Source organism: Alnus glutinosa, chromosome 9, assembly GCF_958979055.1.
Source record: "Alnus glutinosa chromosome 9, dhAlnGlut1.1, whole genome shotgun sequence".
NCBI lineage: Eukaryota > Viridiplantae > Streptophyta > Magnoliopsida > Fagales > Betulaceae > Alnus > Alnus glutinosa.
In genome coordinates this window covers 17,995,913-18,017,203 of record NC_084894.1, presented here as the reverse complement: position 1 = coordinate 18,017,203, position 21,291 = coordinate 17,995,913, and the positions used below count along the sequence as shown (strand labels likewise).

The 21,291-nt window shown below is 35.6% G+C and overlaps 1 protein-coding gene across 2 annotated transcripts; it reads left to right on the top strand.

Moving 5' to 3' along the window:
* Positions 1 to 5,221: 5,221 nt before the first annotated feature.
* On the top strand, positions 5,222 to 19,567 carry LOC133877322 (4-hydroxy-3-methylbut-2-en-1-yl diphosphate synthase (ferredoxin), chloroplastic). Of its 2 annotated transcripts, none has more exons than XM_062315580.1 (20): positions 5,222 to 5,389; positions 5,863 to 6,075; positions 6,591 to 6,748; positions 7,312 to 7,418; positions 7,521 to 7,621; positions 7,700 to 7,776; positions 8,283 to 8,402; positions 8,503 to 8,733; positions 13,251 to 13,367; positions 13,479 to 13,553; positions 13,652 to 13,729; positions 13,870 to 13,929; positions 14,030 to 14,092; positions 14,261 to 14,405; positions 14,510 to 14,648; positions 17,950 to 18,027; positions 18,102 to 18,261; positions 18,356 to 18,454; positions 18,577 to 18,681; positions 19,211 to 19,567. In XM_062315580.1, exons 2-20 carry the CDS (start codon positions 5,868 to 5,870, stop codon positions 19,310 to 19,312), a joined length of 2,223 nt encoding a protein of 740 aa, XP_062171564.1. In that variant the 5' UTR covers positions 5,222 to 5,389; positions 5,863 to 5,867; the 3' UTR covers positions 19,313 to 19,567. The 2 variants fall into 2 exon arrangements, with proteins under 2 accessions (XP_062171564.1, XP_062171563.1); XM_062315579.1 differs by having other exon boundaries at positions 5,223 to 5,389; positions 5,866 to 6,075.
* The last annotated feature ends 1,724 nt before the right edge of the window (positions 19,568 to 21,291 follow it).

The window sequence follows — 21,291 nt, the reverse complement described above, 5'->3', positions numbered from 1 at the left end:
CATCATCAAACAGTTGGGTTACGGTTAGTTCACCTTTGATGGGTCGTACATAGCACACCCAAAGAAACGCCTCCCAGAATTTGTTATCGTCCACAAGGTCCTTAATAGAGATTGAAGGCCGCATTTGCACATTGGTGCATCAACACCCACATCACCTCTCAGAGACGACATTGATGAACCCTAAACAGTCAGATTGGGGAACTTTAAGCAAGAAATCCTAACTGAAACTACCCATAAACACAACTTACCGATACTCAACCTTATTTGCCTTCCCTATGGAGAGGTCTTCTATTTCATCTGCTCCAGCTCCTTCTAGCTTTTTTGCTTTTCGCATCATCCTTCCCCAACGTTCAGAAAATGCTCAAGAACATGTATAAAGTGTCGCCCATTTCCAATAGAGACGATTTGGGGTTGACATGTAAAGCCAAAAATAAAACGGCATTGTTTTTAGGCTAATCTGTCAATGCTTACGTGGACAAGCGGTGACTCAACCAAGCGAAATTTGCAAAATTGGACGGAAAAGTGACGGAATGACCCTATTCAAAATTGTGAAAAAGTTAAGGAGTCAATGTTAAAAATTAAAAAGTGATTGACCATTTTCAAATCGCGCTCCAACTCAGAGAGTTATTATAAATTTATTCTTGTTTAAAACCTATGCCCATTTAAGGCCTAGAGTTGGCCTCAGCTCAGCCCTTTGTTGGCTCTCTTTTTTGCTCATAGTTAGCCTTGTTTTGGTCTAATATTTTTAGCTTATTGTTGTTAAAGGCCCATCTTTAGTCATCGTTGCCGCTATCATAGTCACCGCCGCCAGCTGCCATCAACTTCAATAAGTTTTAGGTCTTCGTTGCTGCTTGTCATCTCTAAAAATAAATAAATAAAATCAAACTCAAGGTTTGAGAGTTTTCCATCTTGAGTTTGATGGGTGGTGTTAGAATATATTTGGAGATTTGATTTCAGAGATTTATTGTAATGGGTAGTAATCTCTTATAATCATATTTAATTATAATTTATGAGACTCCTATTAGCATAATTATCTACCTTAATACTCTTATAAATAGGAGTCTCATGCATTATAAAATAATGCAGGAATAACAATAAAATGTAGCATTTAAGACTTTATTATGTAAACATAAATTATAAGTCGGACTACCAAAATCTTTGTATTTTTTTTTTATATTATTTTTACTATTTATTTATTTTTCTATTTCATTAATAATTTCTTAAGTTGTTTTTATATATATATAGGGTTAAATACATTTTAGCCCCCCAAACTACCACCCTTTCTCCGAATGGCTTCCCCAACTACCAATGCTTAGATTCTGGCCCCCCAAACTACCACTTTCCGATTTTTTGGCTCCATCCGTCCATTTATGCCGTCAATTCTAAACAGAAATTCGAAAATACCCCTCCTAAACTTTGAAATTTACACGGTTAAGGAATGGATATTTTTGAGTTTTTGGCCAATTTATGTTAGAATTGACGGCATAAATAGACGGATTGGGCCAAAAAATCAGAAAGTGGTAATTTGGGAGGCCAGAATATAAGCATTGGTAGTTTGGAGGGCTAAAATGTATTTAACCTATATATATATATATAAAAGTATTTCTTTAAGTTGTTAATAACACGTGATTTTGGCAATGATCGTGAATCCCGTGGGCGTCGGCCAAAGAAGTCAAGAGCATGAATCTCGTGGACACGTCAACACCTAATTAAAAAAAAAAAATCGAAAAATTTAAAGCAAACAAAAAAAAAGTTCCAATAAGTCGTTTGTATCACTGTCATCCAGTTAACAGTTGCTGATGCCACGCGATGGAGCGCGTAGTCAAGGCTTCAAATCAAATGGCGGGCCGGGTCGTGTTTCCCTGGATCCCGGTGGAATATTGCAAAACGGCATTCCGAAGATTCCCCCAATTCTCTCACTAGGCATCCATATATGTGGTAGGTTTGCACCCCATAACTCCATTTATTCCACAATCTTCTTCTCCTCTTCGAATTTGCCTTTTCAGGTATGCAGCTCTGGTGCATTCTTGTCGTATCAGAAGTCAAAAATCATAAAGTAATCCTCTTCTTAAGTGTTCCGAAAATATAAACTCTCATTGTTTTTATATATATATATATATATATATATATATATATATATATATGCTCATAACCGCAATCGCAACCGGTATACCGGTTGCGATTTTTACCAACCTCCAGTTATTAACCGGACAACCGGTTTTCATATATTATTGAATATATTTTTTTTTTTTTAAAAAAAAAACCACTCTTATTAATTTGTTCTCTATGTATTTAAGGGCAATGCCCATAACAAGAATCACGAGAATAATTTGTGAATCAGATTATGCTCAGGTCACGAACCTGAAAACTGAGCTCTAGATTCAATTTCAAATCGCTCTCAACCATTTGTTAAGCACTTGGGTACCCTTAGGGATGTAATTGAGCTGAGCCGAGTCGAGTTTGAAGATTTCAAGACTGGCTCATTTATGAGTCGAGCTTGAATTCGAGTCGAGCTATAAATTGCATGTTCAAGCTCGGCTCGTTTAAAACTCGGGCGAGCTTGAGCTCGAGCTCAAGCTCGAGTTCGTTGAAAATGACATTCGAGCCGAGCCGGGTTACTGGACAAGCTCGGCTCAATTAGAGTTCGATGTAGACTATTAAATTTTTCAATGAGTAATCAAAGCAGAATTCAAGCCCAAGTTTATGAACAACCTCTATGTATTTATTAATAACAAAAATATATAATATGTAACTATATAAGGCATATTATAAAATATAGTACATAATTATAGTTTATAAGTAACAAATTAACAATATGTTATTATATATAAGTAGAGAGTATAAACTATGGTATATGTCTAACGTGAACAAATAGTAAGTCTAATATATTCTATATAACTAAGTAAATAAAATATAAGTATAATATATAACTATTGTTAACCATGTGTGATGTGATATATGTGTTTATATATATATATATATATATATATATATATATATATATATATATGTGCTAATTATTTAATATTGTTACATACTAACTATTAATAACTTAATATGTTAATTTAACATACTAAATATTGTTATCAAAGTATTATAATTAATATGTAATACTATATATATTATACTATATTTACTATTCACTAATATATATGTAAGATATGAACGAGCTAACGAGTTGAACTAATGAGCCGGGCGAGCGATCCGGTCGAGCTTTAAACGAGCTGAGCTCGCGAGCCCCTATCAAGTTTTGTCGAGCGAGTCGGGTATGTATCACTTACTAATCGAGCGGATTTCTACTGTAACGATCGAATTTCTACAGTATCGAGCTCGAGTTCGGATCGGACTAAACCGAGCGGGTATCGAACGGATTGTCAAACGGACTGGTTTATTTACCTCCCTAGGTACCCTTATGTTGATGGCATCCACCGCGTAAATTTGTTGATAATGAGTGAGCGTGTGCGCGTGATTGTGTTAACACTTACGTTGGACGCAAGCAAGGCAACTGGGCGATTAGGGTGTTGAGTATTCTCGTCCCATTGCTAAATGAACAACAATAAAGCTTGCCAATTCATCTTTTTTCCCATGCAAGACAGTGTTGATGGGATCCGAATCAATTTCTGGTCCCATCTCTAAACTTTTTATGAAGCTGTCCTGAAAATCATGTACGGAAAAAGTTGATAATTGCCTTATTGTACAATTAAAAACATATATAATAATAATAGTAAAAATTGGTTACTGGTTATCAAGTTATTAACTGATTTTTTAGAATGTAATAATCGGTAACTGCAACTGGGTACTCGATAATTCGGTTATCCAATTTTTTCGGTTTGCGGTTGTTGTTAGTTATTTTTGGTTAATAACCGTCCTGCTTTTACACCTTTAATGAAGATTCAAATCTCCACTAATAATATATGAAAACTTCACTTACTCATTGATGTGTTACGGGTTTTGCAATGTTAACTTTAAATTATCAAAATTTATAATGTGAGTTTTTTTTGTTAATTTTACTTATCTGTTAAGATTTTTTGTTAAATCATGACAGAAGATGCCAAAAAAACCAAAATACTTGTGTTTGATTTTTTTTTTTTTTTTTTAAAGTATAAATTACCTGGTGACCCATGGTTTTCTATTTTCCATATTTTTTTTTTTCTTTTCTAGTTTTATTTTATTATTTTACAAATTTTACAGGGGTATAAAAGAATTTTATCTGTTTGCTGTTTGATTTAACCCCAAACTCTAATAGTAGAGGTGAAATTAAATGGAGCAAAAAAATGGGATACTGACATTTTAATTTTTTGATAATTCAAGATTAACCTTATAACAACCATGACACTTCAAAGGGAGGTGGTAAGTGAAGTTTCCCCACAAATATGAATATGAAGAGAAATGTTGTATGTACTTACATTTTTACAAAGAGAGCCTTACTAAGGGTTTGTTTGGGTTTGTGATTTCAAAAAGTGCGATTTAAAATCACGATTTTAAAATGTGCGATTTGAAAAAAGTGATTTTTAAAAACGCAATTAAGCTTTTGGCAAAATCGCAGTTTAGTATTTAAAATAGCAAATTAGCTTTTAAAATTTTACATTTTCAAAAAAGCACAATTTTACCTGTGATTTGAAAAAGCAGATTTTCTGCGTTTTCAAATCGAAATTTTTAAAAATGCATTTCCAAACGATTTGTGTTCTGCGATTTGGTTTAAAATCGCATTTATTATCTATGAAATCACAATACCAAGTGCACCCTAAAATGATGTAGAACTTATTCATTAGTACTCGTAACATTTCTTTTTATTAATTGTTTTGATCACCTCCAATGAATAAGCTTCACATCAGTTAGTAATGCTTCTTTTGTAAAAATTTAAGTACATGTAGCATTTCTCTTCTTATTTAGCAAGATGATGTTGAGCTTATTCATTGGAACTTTTAGCATTTCTTTTTATTAATTGTTTTAAGTCTCTCCAATAAAAAAACTTCACATTATTTTGGTACTTATCTTTTGATAAATGATTTGATACCCCTAACATTTCTTAATTTAATAATTTGGACTAGTACAAAACATTCTGAACATTAAGCAGAATTGACAAAATCTAGGGACACATTGGAATATTCCAAAACCTACGGGGCCAGAATTAGAAATTCATACAGCATAACCTCTGTACATGGATAATAAAGATACTTAAGAAAAACGTTTTTGTCTCGTTCCTCCCCCTCAACGAGACTTTTAAAAACGTTCCTTCCACTAAATTTTCTCGGAAGGAATACAAATTCACCAAAATTTTCTGAAACTCCTCCCACCACCAGTTCCTCCTCCAGATCCTTCCCTTTCACTCTCGATCATCACTCTCTCTAAAAGCCTCTTCAAGCTGAATATATACGTTAAGCTTCAGGTAATCCAAAACCACAAAAAGCTCAAGCTCCGCCAATTAAGCTGAATTTTGGCTTTTTCTGAAAGCACTTCGAAAAAGCATTTTAAGTCTTTCGTTTCAATTAGAGTGTTCTGATTATATTCCAGAGTGATCGATACTGAGTTATTTTTTTTAAAGTTTAGACGATTTTGAGGTAAAAATCGTGTTGTTATTACATGCTTGTGTGGATATTTACTATTTTCTTTGAGTTAAAAGTAGAAAAATTGTTGCTGTTTGGTTGCTGAGAAAGTTTAGGAAAAGAGTAAGAAATATGATTGTGAAGTTCTTTACTGTGAGCCAAACGGTGAAAATGATTATGATTTCTAGAAGTCTTTGTTTCCTTATGTTTTGTCCGATTTCTCGGCAACGAAACGGGGTGTGTAATTTCATATTTTCCTTTACTGCTTTTGATGTTGAATTGCGTCTTGGGACCTGAAGGGGTGGTTTTGTGTTAGTAGAAATGGCTACCGGGGCTGTACCGGCTTCCTTTACGGGTCTGAAGAGCAGGGACCCAAGCTTGGGGTTCACGAGAAGTATGGATTTTGTGAGAATTTCTGATATGCAAAAGGTTAAGGCTGGTAGAAGAAAGGTCTCGGTCATACGGAATTCAAATCCCGGCACCGATACAGCTGAACTTCAGACTGCATCGGAGCGGAGCCCTCTATTAGGTATAGTTCCTTAGTGCATTTGTGTATGTAAAGTCTATGATACTCTCTGTTATGTTTTTCAATGTCTTGGCTTCCTTTTCCTTTCAATATCTGAAAAAATAATGCAACTACAAAATTTCAGTTTGAGACTGCTATTTTTGCTTAATTATTGTTTGATGTAGTTACAAGTAATTAAATGAGCATGTGATGAATTCTAGCTTCCGGAAATGGTTCCACTTAGGTTGCTTTACCGGATATCTCTCAAACAAAAAAATGAGGGTAGCAGCAGAATGTGCTTTTGGTTTCTATAAAATTGAAATATTGCCTCAACCGAGGCAAATGGTTGTACGAACACCAATTATGTTTACCTCAATTCAGTGGGGTTCAAATTTTTGGTTACTTTTTTGTTTTCTGTTTTCTATTATTATCAACTTAATTAAATTAAGGTGGTGAACATCTAAATGATATGTACATCTTTTCTATCTTATGGGTGGTTGTGTTTTTTCCTGATGGATGGGTAATTATTTTGTATGTAGTTCCTAGGCAAAAATATTGTGGATCGTTACACAAAACTGTCAGGAGGAATACACGGACTGTGATGGTCGGAAATGTGGCTCTTGGTAGTGAGCATCCCATAAGGATTCAAACAATGACCACAACTGACACCAAGGATGTTGCTGCAACAGTTGAACAGGTTCTTTTACTTTCCTTGTGCTTGAGCAAGTCTTCCACATGTAAAAGTGCTATGTTTCTCTATCGAAGATAGTAAAGTTATTAGGACCATCCACATTTCATGCATATATCTGCAGATGTGATATAGGTGAAGGCATATGATGTTCTTCTCTGTGTTGGTAACTGGGTGCCAATTATTTATATTTGCAAACATATGTTTATTAAAGCTAGAAGCATCGATGACTGGCCCATACTACCATCCATGTGATTAAGCAGACCTGTTACATTTTAGGTTTCACTGCTGGAACTGCATGATGGGTCTGAATCAACATCACCCTAAACTTCTTTTGTTCTCAGGACTGAGTTCTACAAATCTCAGAGTTTGCAGGACACTACATACTGTTTTTTCTTCCAATTAACTTTTTGTTTACTATCATAATTTAAACAAACTAAAAAGAAGTCAAATAGGTTGAAGTGATAGAACAGTTCTGATTTTATTCTTTGATAGCACAGGCATATCTTGTATCCCACTGTTATGCATTTTCTGGGAAAATTTCATTAAACTAACTGCCAATCTGTCAGTAGGTAATGAGAATTGCAGACAAAGGAGCAGATATCGTTCGAATAACCGTCCAAGGGAAGAAAGAAGCAGATGCATGTTTTGAAATCAAGAACTCTCTTGTGCAAAAAAAGTAGGTCTGAATTATTGTTCGCAATACTGAGCATCAATTGAAGCATAAATTCATGTATAATTTTATAAGGATTAGCTAGTCACTAACTCCCTATTTATGCAGTTACAATATACCTCTGGTGGCAGATATTCATTTTGCTCCCTCTGTTGCACTGCGTGTTGCAGAATGCTTTGACAAGATTCGTGTCAACCCTGGAAATTTCGGTATGCTGTTTGCTGTTCATTAATTTTGTTTTTAGATGTTTCAGGAAAATAGTTCTGGATATAACAAGTTTAGTGCAGCTGATAGGCGGGCTCAGTTTGAGAAGCTAGAGTACACAGAAGAGGACTATCAGAAAGAACTAGAGCATATTGAGCAGGTCAAACTACTCATCTTTAAATATATGGGCACTCCTAAATTGTTTTTAGTCACAGAATGGACTGCTACGTCAGCACTTCATGCCAAATATGCTTCAAAAACAAGTTCATGTAATATGTAGTTAGTATGTTGGAGTAAAGTGAACAGGAAAGGGGGAAATAATAAATGCTATGCCTCTGTTTATAAGATTCTTCCATTAAAATCTCTCATTGATTTTAAGTTGATGATACTGTAATTCCCCATTTACTTTAAGTCCAGAACCAGCGAAGTGTAGAAGTAGTTAAAGTTCTTTGCAAGATAATTTTTTCATGCCAGTGGGTCAGACAGATGCACACTTAAAGATCAAAGCTTTGTTCTTCTACCACTGCTTCTATCTATTTTTAGCTACATGCTTCTAGAATGTTTCTCTTGTCCAAAAGTAAACCTGTCATTCATAAACAAGGCAGCAGTGAATGTCAACTATTCAAGTGTCTGAAACTTTTTTCTTTTCGATTTTAATCATACCAGATTTTTACTCCGTTGGTGGAAAAATGTAAGAAGTATGGAAGAGCAATGCGTATTGGGACCAACCATGGAAGTCTTTCAGATCGCATAATGAGTTACTATGGGGATTCTCCAAGGGGAATGGTGAACAGTTATTTCTTTAGTTCTGTGGGACAACTTTTTGTGCTTGTTTTCTTCTACCTCCAAGCTCCACGATGTCATACTGATCAGTATGCCTGAACAGGTTGAATCTGCATTTGAGTTTGCAAGGATATGCAGGAAGTTGGACTACCATAATTTTGTCTTCTCAATGAAAGCAAGCAACCCAGTTGTCATGGTCCAGGCATACCGTCTGCTTGTAGCTGAAATGTATGTTCAGGGCTGGGATTATCCATTACACTTGGGAGTCACTGAAGCTGGAGAAGGTGAGGATGGTCGGATGAAATCTGCAATTGGCATTGGGACCCTTCTTCAGGTATGGTTTTTAACTGTGTAGTAAATGAAATGGATGATCATTCCTGAATTTTTATAATAGCTCTATGTTGTGATGACTTCATCTGCTGTCAAGAATGCATTCCCTATCTAGTTTATGAATTGGTAATATGTTCTTCAAACAACCTTCGTAATGTTGTAGCTAATTTTGAAAAGCGAATTCATGCAATTGTGGATTTATTGTTAGTTGGGAACCATTCTGTTATCCTGTGTTTGGATGAGGGATTTTATGGTGGAATTTCACTTAAATTCGGGATTTGTGAATTTCAAATATTGAGTTCTTTTTTTTTTTTTTTTTTTTTTTTTTTTTTTTTTTAAATTAATTAAAGAGTTATTAAAAAAATGTTGAATTTTTTTTGGAGTTTCAAGCATTAAAATCCAAAATTCAAGTTCTATGTGTAGGGGTGTTATTTTACAAATCCCACTTGCGGAAATTGATTTGCCATCATCACCAACATCAACATCAACATCTTCATACTATCATCATTACTTTCACATCACCACCACCACCATTATTGTTTCTGTTACTACTTTCATTACCACCACCACTACTAGCACTACCACCACCACCACCACCACCATCATCGTCTTTATACAATAACCATTGCTTTCAATGTCACGACCACCATTGTTGTTGCAATCACCTTCACAATCTATATGACCATTGCTTTTACACTAGCTCCACCCATTGTTATTGCCGCCGCCATCATACGACATTGCTATCATCTTCACTACCACCATTGCCACTATGATCCTCTCTCCCTATAATTACCAGTGTCTTCATATTGCCACCATCACCTTCACAAAGTTATAATCATCGTCACTGTTGCTACCACAATAACTTCTTAGCTTTTGGATATGCTCATCCAAATGATTGGAACTATTAAATTGACGAGAATTTCAATCCTATTAATTTGAAATTATTTCATTTTCAAACTTCCAATGATTGTTTTTAAATTCTTCATCTAAAAACAACTTAAATTGGAATTTGTTGATGCATCTACATGTATGTAGTATGGCACTTCTAAAATCTTTTATTTTAGTAGTGAATATTACATCTTAGAAAGGTCTTGTCGTGCTTATTCTTCTAGAATGACTTTGAAATAGTCACTCCTATGATTCGAGGAATAGGCATTCCTTATCTAAGAGCATTCACAGCAGTTTCCCTATAAGGGTTCTGTTCCCTAAATTTTAGATAAAATTTCAAGAAAGTCACAAAAAGCCACTAACAGTAGCTTCCCTATAATTTTCTGTTACATAAGGAAGCACTGTAACTGTAGCATTCCCATAGCTTATTTTAATAATAAAAAATAAGAAGACACGCTTTCGGTATCAGAAGCCACTATGCCTGAATCGCCCTCAATAGCAATTGCAAGCTCAATTGCCTTCTTCGATTCCAAACAAAGTCTCGCGTTAACGTCCACCATTGAATTTTGCAATGCCCTAACCACACTGCCGGCGGATTGTTGACAACTTAAGTATGAGAACCCAAGTACAGGTTGTCACGAAGTAGTAATTCTCGGAAGTCCGAGTGTTGAACCACAGAGATTTGGGAAACGCAGAACACTAAAAAAAAAAAAATTAAGAAAAATCTATGATAGATAATTTAGTTGAATGATGCAAATAAAATATATAACAGAAATAACAATTAAAAGAAATCGCTAGCGTTTGGGTATTGAATTTTGAGAATTAGAATTGAATTCTAATTCTATTTACAAATATCGAGGTAAAAAATTGTGTTTGGATGTTGAATTTTGAGATTGAAAAATATTATATTTTAATGGTAAAAAATGATTGGAAGTTTAAAAAGTTGTGTATAATGATTGGTATTTTGAAAAGTTGTGTAAAATAATAATTTAAATAATAATAATTTATTATATATTGATTATTTAATTAAAAAATAAATAAATAATTTTTTTTTTTTTAAAAAAAAATTAAAATTAAAAAAAAAAAAAATGATGCAGGGGTGGCCGCGCGCCACCCCCAGTGGCCGGGGGAGGCCGCGCGGCCACTCCCAGTGGCCGGGGGAGGCCGGGCGGCCACCCCCCGTGGTCGGGGGAGGCCGCGCGGCCACCCCCAAGGGTCGGGGGTGCCCGCGCGGTCGCGGCCACCCCCGCCCGGGTCGGGGGTGGCTGCAACCGGCAGCCACCCCTTGTGTTTTTAATTAATTTCTTTTATTTTTTTTTTATTTAAATTTGTATTATTTTATTATTTATATGTGGGACCCACGCGCTTTTTGGGAGACAGTTTGTCCTGCGCGTGGGGCCCAGCCAGTACTCAAATTGTCAGCTTAAAATTCAAACAAAATTCGGGTCAAATTCGGGTATTCGGGCGGGTGGGCGGGTTTTAAAAAAAATCTGAGTGGAATAATTATTCCACTCGGTTGCCAAACACATCATTAGGCATTGGGGTTTTACTTTTAACAAAATTATAATATTTATTTTGCAACTCATGTGATAATCGAAAAATAGATCAGGGAATACCAAGAGAAAATATAATCAAAAGATTAATCTTAAAATTGATTGATTTTATTACGCAAAATTGGTTATTTGAATCGCAGGGAATTCAAAGCATTCATTGTACCCGTAGTTAACAATGAATCAAGGAATTTTGCAGAACAAAAACCTTTTTTCTAAGAATAAATCATGCAATCAATTAAAAAGATCATACATTAAAAACCATAAAAGAGTTGGAAAATAAATACTACAATCTTATTAAAAGTTTCACCCCTAGCCTCAACTAGAGATTTAGCTAGACATGATTATGTAAATAAATTTCATCGTTAAAATCCTAAACATTATGCTAGCAAAATAAAATAACTAAGAAGAAAATAAAAACAAATCTTGAACCGTCTTTCTTCGATCTGAAGCTGAATGTCTTCTTCTCTTTTTCTGCAATTTTTGGATAATTTTCCCTCCCTTATTGTGTCGTGGGTCTGCTCTTAAATAAAGATAAGAGTCCTTTTACTTTTCTTCTTCTCCCCCTTGTTTCACGCATGAGCCACTGTTTTCACAAGAGATTCATTTCAACTAAATTCCAAGTTGGTCCCAGTTTTAACCTCTTTTTGGCTTCAACCTTTTTACAACTCACAAGCCTTCACATATCACGTGCCCACTTCTTCTTTGACTTCTTCTACTTTATTTGATTTTGTCTTCAATTCCACTCATTTTCCTTCTCCACATCTTCTTCTATCTCTTTTTTTTTTGCCGTCTGACTTCATAAGAAATAAGAGTTCTTCTTGGACTTTTATTTGTCTTCCTTTAATTAAATAGGAACTCTTCTGTTCATATTCTATCTTTTTATTCCTTTTGGTAATTTCTACAAAGCACAAACTCTTGCATGAATATATCGTTTCAGCTTAAGATTAATGATTAAACAATTTTCCACAACTAAATGTAAAATGCAAGAATTAAATGATAATAAAGTATGATAATGCTTATCTTAATAAGAAAAAATAAACACTTTTAAGCTATTATCATGGATCTACCGACCTTTTTCCTCTCGTCGGTGAAATCCAAGCTCCGACTCATACAGTCGTACAATTCGGTTGCCTTAACCTCCCAGGCCATCATTGCTGATCCGTTACCGGCCTCGAATTCTCGGTATGATCGGCAGCTCTTGCCGGCGTCGTAGCCTTCCTCCTCTTCGGCGTACCCTTCCTCACGCTCGGCGCTGGCGCCGGCTTCGTCTTGCTGAGGAAGGGCACGCCGGCTTCTATTTTGTGTTCTTTGTTTCCGGCTCGTCCCCCACCCGCCACTCACCCGCTGCAACCACATTAGCCGGCTCCACACCCCTTGTCGGATGGGTTTCTGTATTTGGGCTTGCGTGTGATAGGAGACACCGAGAGAGAAGAAGAAAAGAAAAAAAAAAAAATAAAAGAAAAATGTAAAATGTAATATTTTAATGATATAGGAAAAATGAAGGGAAGCTGCTGTGGGGTATTTTTTGATAGGAAAGTAAAAAATAGTTTTGTTCCCTATATTTACGGAAAATGATTGGGAAGTTGCTGTGGGGTATTTTTTGATAGTGAAGTAAAAAGTAGTTTTGTTCTCTATATTTAGGGAAAATTATTGGGAAGCTGTAGGAAATGTTCTAAGAATGGATGGTTAGTCTTGATACCCTCTAGTACTTTGTATTGTAGAATAAAAAATTATTATAAATTATGTATAAATATATAACTAAACTATGAATAGAAATAAATAAAAATTGAAATTGAAATGATATTAAAATATATGTATAACTATATAAATTATTTTTATTCTATAATATTATCTATTCTTATGTAAGATGTTATTGTATATCAAACTATATGGTATCATAAATCTTTGTCTAATACAAAAATACTATAACTAAACAAATGAGTAGGTAAAAACTATGTTATTCGTAGTAATACCAAATCCTTGTAATATGCCTTCTTTTTAGCTTACCAAATGAACTCTAACTATTCAAAGCACTATGATTACCATAGTAGAATACTCATAAACACTATTGAATTTGCAGGATGGTCTAGGTGATACTATCAGAGTTTCTCTTACAGAACCGCCAGAGGAGGAGATAGATCCCTGCAGAAGATTGGCCTATCTTGGTATGAGAGCAGCTGAACTTCAGCAAGGGGTGGTAGGATTCTATAATATCTTCTCAACGATCAAATTAACATGCTTAAGAACTTCAATACTGACATTTACATGATCTTATGAACTTGCTTTTTGATGGCACCATTTTCATCAGGCTCCATTTGAAGAAAAGAACAGACATTATTTTGATTTTCAGCGCCGATCTGGTCAATTGCCAATGCAAAAAGAGGTCTGTCTTTTAGATTTTTGTAATTGGTATTAGAGTTGTGCATTCTTGTTGCTCTATTTGGACCTTTCAAACAGAGTAAGTATTTAATTTAAGTGCAGGGTGAGGAGGTGGATTATAGAGGTGTCCTGCACCGTGATGGTTCTGTTCTCATGTCAGTTTCCCTGGATCAGTTGAAGGTACCTCTTCCCTTGTTCCCTTTTTTTACTTATTTGTATTCTTTTCCTCTCAATCTTTTCTAAGCAGAAAGAGAGGGGAGGGGGTTTTAATTAGGAACTGTCTGAATCCTTTTTCTTTTCTTTTCTTTTTTAAAATACAGATGCCAGAGCTCCTTTACAAGTCACTTGCAACAAAACTTGTTGTTGGCATGCCATTTAAGGTATATTTTCACTCCATGTAGTTTCACTAAAAGATTATTTTTACCTTCATGTTTTGTGGGATTTACATTACAATTTTGGCTCACAATGCTGTTGATTTAGGATCTGGCAACAGTGGACTCAATCTTATTGAGAGAACTTCCACCAGTAGATGATGATGATGCTGTAAGAACCCTACTCACCTTTGGCTTCATTACTTTAGGAAAAGAATTTCTTGTCTTCTCTCTCTTACATACCCACACGCATGCTCAATTAAGCAATTCTGGGTTACTGTATTCTTACACCATATTGAAAAAATCATTATGACTTAATAATTCATTGTGTCGTGAACAGCGGCTAGCTCTCAAAAGGCTGATAGATATAAGCATGGGGGTTATAACTCCCTTGTCAGAGCAGCTAACAAAGCCATTGCCCAATGCCATGGTTTTGGTAAACCTGAATGAATTATCAACCGGTGCTTACAAGCTTTTGCAAGAAGGTGACGCTTAGCATCCTTTTCCTTTTATGTCCCCCATAGTTGAGCACATTCTATTATAGCCTTGAATTTTATATCTCAATTCATATCCATTTATTATCTCTCAGGCACACGTTTGGTTGTGTCTGTACGTGGCGATGAGCCCTACGAAGAGCTAGAAATCCTCAAAGACGTTGATGCTACCATGCTTCTTCATGAACTACCCTTGACTGAAGATAAAATCAGCAGAGTGCATGCAGCAAGGAGGTAATAACTAATAACGTTACATCTAAATTCACAAATCAGTCATATGAAGAAATATGGCAACAACAAGGTTATTGCAAGTTGTTGATGGTCAATCATTTAATTTATTTACTAATTATTGAAAAGCACTGATAGGGATTGCTGGTGAAAACCAAGTTCACATTGAAAATTCCCTTTTAGCTTTCTGTTAGGTTCAGATGGCCCTTGTCTCTCCAGAGAACTGCTTGGATTTCCCTTGGTTCTGAAATGATGGTTCATATGATATATAAATTAAAGGGAAAAATACACTTTATCCCCCCCCCCCCCCCCCCCCCCCCCCCTTCTTTCAAAGTATCACCACTTTGGCATTTGTATCTCCAAAGTTTAAAAAGTGACCCTCCAACCCCACAAACTATCAAACCTTGACACTTTAGAGCCTCTATTAGTTTTTTCCACCTGTTTGGACAGAAATTACGTCACATGCGCCACAGGTGACTTTTTTAAACATATACTACCCAAAATATCCCTTTTTAGGGGTTGCTTTGTCGAAATTGCCCTCTCATCAGTAAGATTGCATGACATGTTTGTGAATTTAAGTAAAAGTCCAAAATAACCATAATAAATCTACAAACAGACATAATTGTCCCTAATAATAGTTGGGAAATTACATTTTAACCACAAATTATGTGCTTTCAGACAAAAAATGCAAATTCTAACCCTCTTGTTCTCTCCTGCAACTGACTTTCGACCTTGTGATGAAGGTGCATGACTCTAGTCATTTCATCGAACTCCCAATTAGCAAGTGGGTTGTCATTAGGATTTAAATCCCACATTTGACTTAGGGCTTTGCTCGGTTTTGCTAATTGGTTCAACCTTTAAAACTTGAAGGTAATTGAAACTTGTCAAAATACCTTTGAACCAGCTGAAAACCACCATAGGTTGAATTTAAACAAAACCCACCAAAGAGAAATAGGAACCAGCTGAAATTGAAGAGATGATAAAACAGGCCATGATGCACTTGGAAACTCAACCCAAAGTATGTGGAGTAACGAAGCATCATGCACAACAATGGATGTGGCATGAGGGAGATGGTTACACAAGAACATGAGTGTTCAATAGAAAGGAGAAGTTATGTGTAACACTTCGGTCCCATATTGGGAAGATGAGTAGCCCACATAGAGGGTGGTTTATAAAGATAGTCATGAGTACTAAGTCCCACATTGCTTAGTTATTAGGTGAAATTGGGTTTTATAAGGAATTCTAGGGAAACTCCAAATGACTAGTTATTTTGGGGTAATAGCGTAGATGTGGCTAGCGTTTTTCCTTAGATCGTTACATTATGGGCATCATGGGTTATTTGTGGGTAATTGCCATCGTAAATATTTTGTGGAATAGGAGTTTATTGTGGGATGGGTATTGTTTTGCTGAACTGTTCTGTGGTATACTAACCTCAAGAAAATTCATTGCTACCCTATTTCACAGTGTTTTTCATTCCTTCTTGAGTTTCACTCTGATCTAACATGTCACTTAAAATATCCTCTCTTTCTTACCCTGGAATCTTTGCAAGAAATGTCCATTCAGATGATTTCTGAAAGCTTTTTCTTCGTGTTTCAGACTTACAATCTTTGAAGTCAGCATTTTTCTCATATCTTGAAAACAGTGTTTAATTTCTCATCTAGAAGCTTTGGATATTGGATTTATGGTAATATTAAACTTTATAGGCTGAAACGAAACATGTTATACAGTTGGGTTATGCTGGATCCAAACAGGAGATTGTTTTTTGAACTACAAAAATGATATCTCACTTTTCAAACCAAAAGCAGAACTCTTGTGTCCAATCCTGTTTGAGAGAGTCCATCCCTTTAAATAGTTTCTGACCTGACTTGTGAACAGAACGGTTGGTGTCTAAAATAACATAAGGTAAGGTAAGATAAGATATTTAACCCATCAAATGAATCATATCTCTATAGTTTCATTTCAAAAGCAGTGCTTCTAGATTAACAAAAAGTTAACTCACATTTTCAGATCATGATGAAAGATCCAATCTAGCTGACTCAAGGAACTATAGGATACTGATGGACATGTCTTAGTGGAGTTTTATTGACAGGTTTGAATAGGTATACAAACCAAAGTTGTGGATATCCGAAGTAAAATCCAAACCAAGTTGCGGATATCCTTAACCCAGATAAGAGGTGGGTTATTCCTGTAACAAACACCGGTCCTCTCTCCCACTTCAACCACAGATTTGCCGGCTACAACGGACTTTCTTCGTCGACAACCAACACAGACCGGTTCAAGGCATCTCACTCCACCAGCAATCACAACCCAATCGACATAACACGTAGCCAACAACAACAAACAAAACAAGGCTAACACATAGACAGCTACCAACCACTGCAAATTGATCGATGACTACTTAGGTCGGACCTGCTTAACCCAGTATGAAATTAATCTAGAATAAATGTATCTATAGTTAAATCCAACCCTAGTTTCAGATGTTGGAGCCCGGTGCAGTGGAGGTAGGAGGGGTAGTCGGCATGGGCGGCAGAGAGGTGGTGGCGTCCGTACATGGCCTCCTTCATAAGGCACCACTACTCCTTTCATCCCTGCACTGTTTCCTTGCAGTGTTTTTTTTAGATGCAGTGTTTGTTTGACACGCACGTGGTTTGAAAGAGGGTCCACGTGGAGTTATATAAGGAGTGATTCAAAATACATCAAATAAACCAACTTAAAAAAAATCAGGTCATTTTAGACAGTTTATGTAAAAAAAAAAAGTCACATGCAAGGCACGTGGCACAATTTCCGTCTAATTTGACAGAAAATGCTAACAGAGGGTGTTAAGTGTAACGAAGTGGTAGTTTGTGGGGTCCGATGTCACTTTTTAAACTTCGGAGGTACGAGTGACAAAGTGGTGATACTTCGGGGAGGTCAAGTGTATTTTTCCCTAAATTAAAAATATATATTTGCCAATTACAAGAGGTGTAACCTCAAACATGGAGCCATAAATTTTAGTACCTGAGTTTTAGAATACATCCATTCTTGAAAGTCTCATCTATTCTTCATTGAGACCTCCTCTGCTGTCTATTTGTTTGCCTCCAGTGACCTTCTAGACATTTTTTCTTTATAAGAAAGAAAGTTCTAACAGATCTTGCAACTCGTGTCTATTTTGTGTCCCAATGAAGCACTTTCCATCGGTGGCAGTTTGACTATATTTAAAGAAGTTATCTCACTTTCTAACTGGATCCTTAGGCGCCAGTTTTTAACAAGATTCTCCACAACTTTGTGCAAATCTTTCCTATCATGATAATTTAACTGTTGGCTGCAGGCTATTTGAGTACCAAGCAGAGAATTCTCTGAACTTCCCTGTAATTCACCATATTCAGTTTCCCAATGGGATTCACAGGTAATTAATCCCCTTGTTGAGGCAGATGCAGGGTATGAGTAATTTCTGATTATTTTTCTTTCTTTTTCTTGCAGGGATGACTTGGTCATTAGGGCTGGTACCTATGCTGGAGCCCTTCTTGTTGATGGACTTGGAGATGGTGTCCTATTAGAAGCCCCAGATAAGGATTTTGATTTCCTCCGGAATACATCTTTCAATTTGCTACAAGGTTGCAGAATGCGGAATACAAAGACGGTAATTTATCTATGTCGAAAAGAAAAGGACTCAACATCTGATCAATAAATGACAATATCTTACAATTTCATCATATGCCCAAACATTGTTGCAGGAGTACGTCTCATGCCCATCCTGTGGCAGAACTTTGTTTGACCTTCAAGAAATAAGTGCACAAATACGAGAAAAGACATTACACTTGCCTGGTGTTTCAGTAATTACTTGATACTTTTGCACTTTCATCAGAAGATGTTGAATACCAGCATTGAGTGATCAAGATGTATAATGCAATTTCTTTTCATTGGACTAAATTATTTTCTTTCTTTCCTGTGCCAGATTGCAATCATGGGTTGCATTGTGAATGGACCAGGGGAGATGGCTGATGCAGACTTTGGATATGTTGGTGGTACTCCTGGAAAGATTGACCTTTATGTTGGGAAGGTATGAAATCTTTTGTGTATTTAACTGAAATATATTTTTTAAGAAAATTTGCATCCTAAAGAAAAATTGAGCTAAGGGTACAGACCACTCTCAATTGCAACCTATGATATGACCTGCAAACATATTTTGGAATACTTAGAAACAGTTCTATGCATATAAGTATGTAAATTTTAAACCTAACCCGATTGAAAATTTTATCAAGTTATAGTCAAAATAATGAGTAAGAAACTTATCAAGTTTCTGAATTAAATCTGCACGCTTCTCTGACACTACGTCGAGGTGTCTAGCAGCCATATTTCAGAACATATTATGGTAGGAGCATGCAGTGTGTCTTCATTATGACCGGAAAGGAACCTGAAATGTTAATATTTCTGATCTTCGTGTACCAATGACGAAAATTATGATTTATTTGGCCAACACCATGGTGGCCGGATGACGTTGTCACCCTATCATTTGCTGTATTCATGATATTCTGATTCACAATCCCAACAAATGGGTGAACTTGACAAAAGGTTGGATTGTATTTCAGACGGTGGTGAAGCGTGGAATTGCAATGGAGCATGCAACCGATGCCCTGATCCAGCTTATAAAAGATCATGGCCGCTGGGTTGACCCTCCTGCAGAAGAGTAAGAGCACTAGCACTAGCACTAGCACTAGCACGGGCAGTTCTGGTTGGCGGATAGAAATGAAGAGACTGTCGAAGATAGATCACTGTCTCTCCCGTCCCCCAAAGCCAACGTCAATATGGAAATCTATTTCCGCAAACTACATGTAAGCCGCCCATTCGAATTATATGTTCATCAACTTTTATATAAACAGCATTGTAATACTCCCCCATTATTAGTAAAAATATATATATATATATATATATAGTTTACCGGATAAGTGCCAAACTCAGACCAAGTTGCATGCTGACATGCTGTTATCTTCCATATATCAAATGAGGTAAGGAGCTACGCAAGTCCCCATGGCAGGCAGCAGGCTTATTATGAGTTATGATGCGGCAATTAACCAAAGCACCAAGGTGCTGGTCAGCAACCTTTACTTTCCTAATTGGCGTTGCAGTCTCACCCTATCAAAAATATGTCTTCTTTTTTGAAACCCCGGGGTGTATGTTTTGCAAATTCTCTGCAGTCTTGTTTATTGTGTTATTAATCAAAGTTGATGATTTAGAAAAAAACAAAAAAAAAAAAAAAATCGAAGTTGATGAATTTTTGAGTGAAGCCAACGGTACGGATGTCTCTCAACTTTTACAAAAAAAAAAAATTTCTAAAAGGGACTTGTGTTCTTTAAATTATTTAAAAAGCATGTAAGAAGAGCATGCTATTAAAAGAAAATGTGCCACATGCAAATGAGACATGTTATTTTTAGAGATTGGTTTGTTGAAAAAAATTTACAAGCCAATTCGGGACCAATGGACTATAAATTATTGAGGAATGTCAGAGCTCTTTCTAGTGTTCTTTTGGTGTCTATCTGGAAATATATAAATATAATAAAAAAAAAATTAAAAAATTACATTCATGTTATCTGAAGGACATAGATATATATATATTTTTTTTATTACATGTATGTCATTTCAGATGGACACCAGAAAAATATTAAAAGAAACTCTAGCATTCCTCTAAATTATTATGAAGCGTTATCACTGCAATATTAAAAGAAACTCTAGATGTACTGTCACTGTCCCTGTATACAGACATACGTAAACGTAGGTTTTAAAAGCATGTTGAGAAGACTGAAGCATGCTGGGAAGACTTTTGAAAGCCGAGCAAAAGGACCTGTGTTGTGTTCGGTGAAAGTAAAAGAATGAAAACGTTAACAAATGGCAAATGCAGTTGCTTTTAGTTTTGTGTGTTTTTTTTAAAAGAGAACACCCAAAAAGGTGTTAAACAAAACTAGCCCTTTTGGGAGGCAGTCTCGGCTTTACTGCTCCCCAACTAATTCCACAAGCATGCCCAAAATAGTCCAAATACATTAAATTTGCTGCAGAAAAAAAAAAAAAAAACCTAGAAATGGGGTCCGTGATGGGTCCGGCCCATCAATATTGGATCTATAAATTCCGTGTGCTGTAAATTTCATTGGGTACGATAGTTTCAAAATCAATCCATATGGTGGGGACCACTGGACCAGGAACTTGATCCTCATGGGCCAAAAACCGTAATCCACTCCACTCAACCAACATTTCTTCTTTTTATATATATATATATATATTTTAAAAAAACTTTACTTATAACTCTTAATTTTTATCATTTTTATAATTAAGTATTCAAACTTTAAAAAGTATCAATTTAGGGTATTCATCTTTCAATTTCAACCATCCGTTAGAATTTTCTGTTAAATCCGATCAAAATTCTCAAAATACCCTGATTTTTTTAAGGAAAAAAATAATAAAAAAAATTGGAAGGATTTAATTGTTAGTTAGAATTTAACAGAATTTGTAAAAATATCAATGCCTAAATTTATGATTTTTTTTTTTTAAAAAAAATAAACACAATAGTATTTTGAGAATTTTGATAGGATTTAATAAAAAATTTTAACAGATGGTTGAAATTGAAAAAAATTGAAAGATGGATACCTTAAATTAACATTTTTATTGCTAAATTGTTATG

Bases quoted from the DNA above. Each gene is read 5' to 3' on its own strand.
- LOC133877322 (XM_062315580.1), top strand. From the start codon at position 5,868: ATGGCTACCGGGGCTGTACCGGCTTCCTTTACGGGTCTGAAGAGCAGG. The intron at 14,406-14,509 runs GTGACGCTTAGC...ATTATCTCTCAG, and splicing joins TTACAAGCTTTTGCAAGAAG to GCACACGTTTGGTTGTGTCT. The intron at 18,028-18,101 runs GTAATTAATCCC...TTTTTCTTGCAG, and splicing joins TTTCCCAATGGGATTCACAG to GGATGACTTGGTCATTAGGG.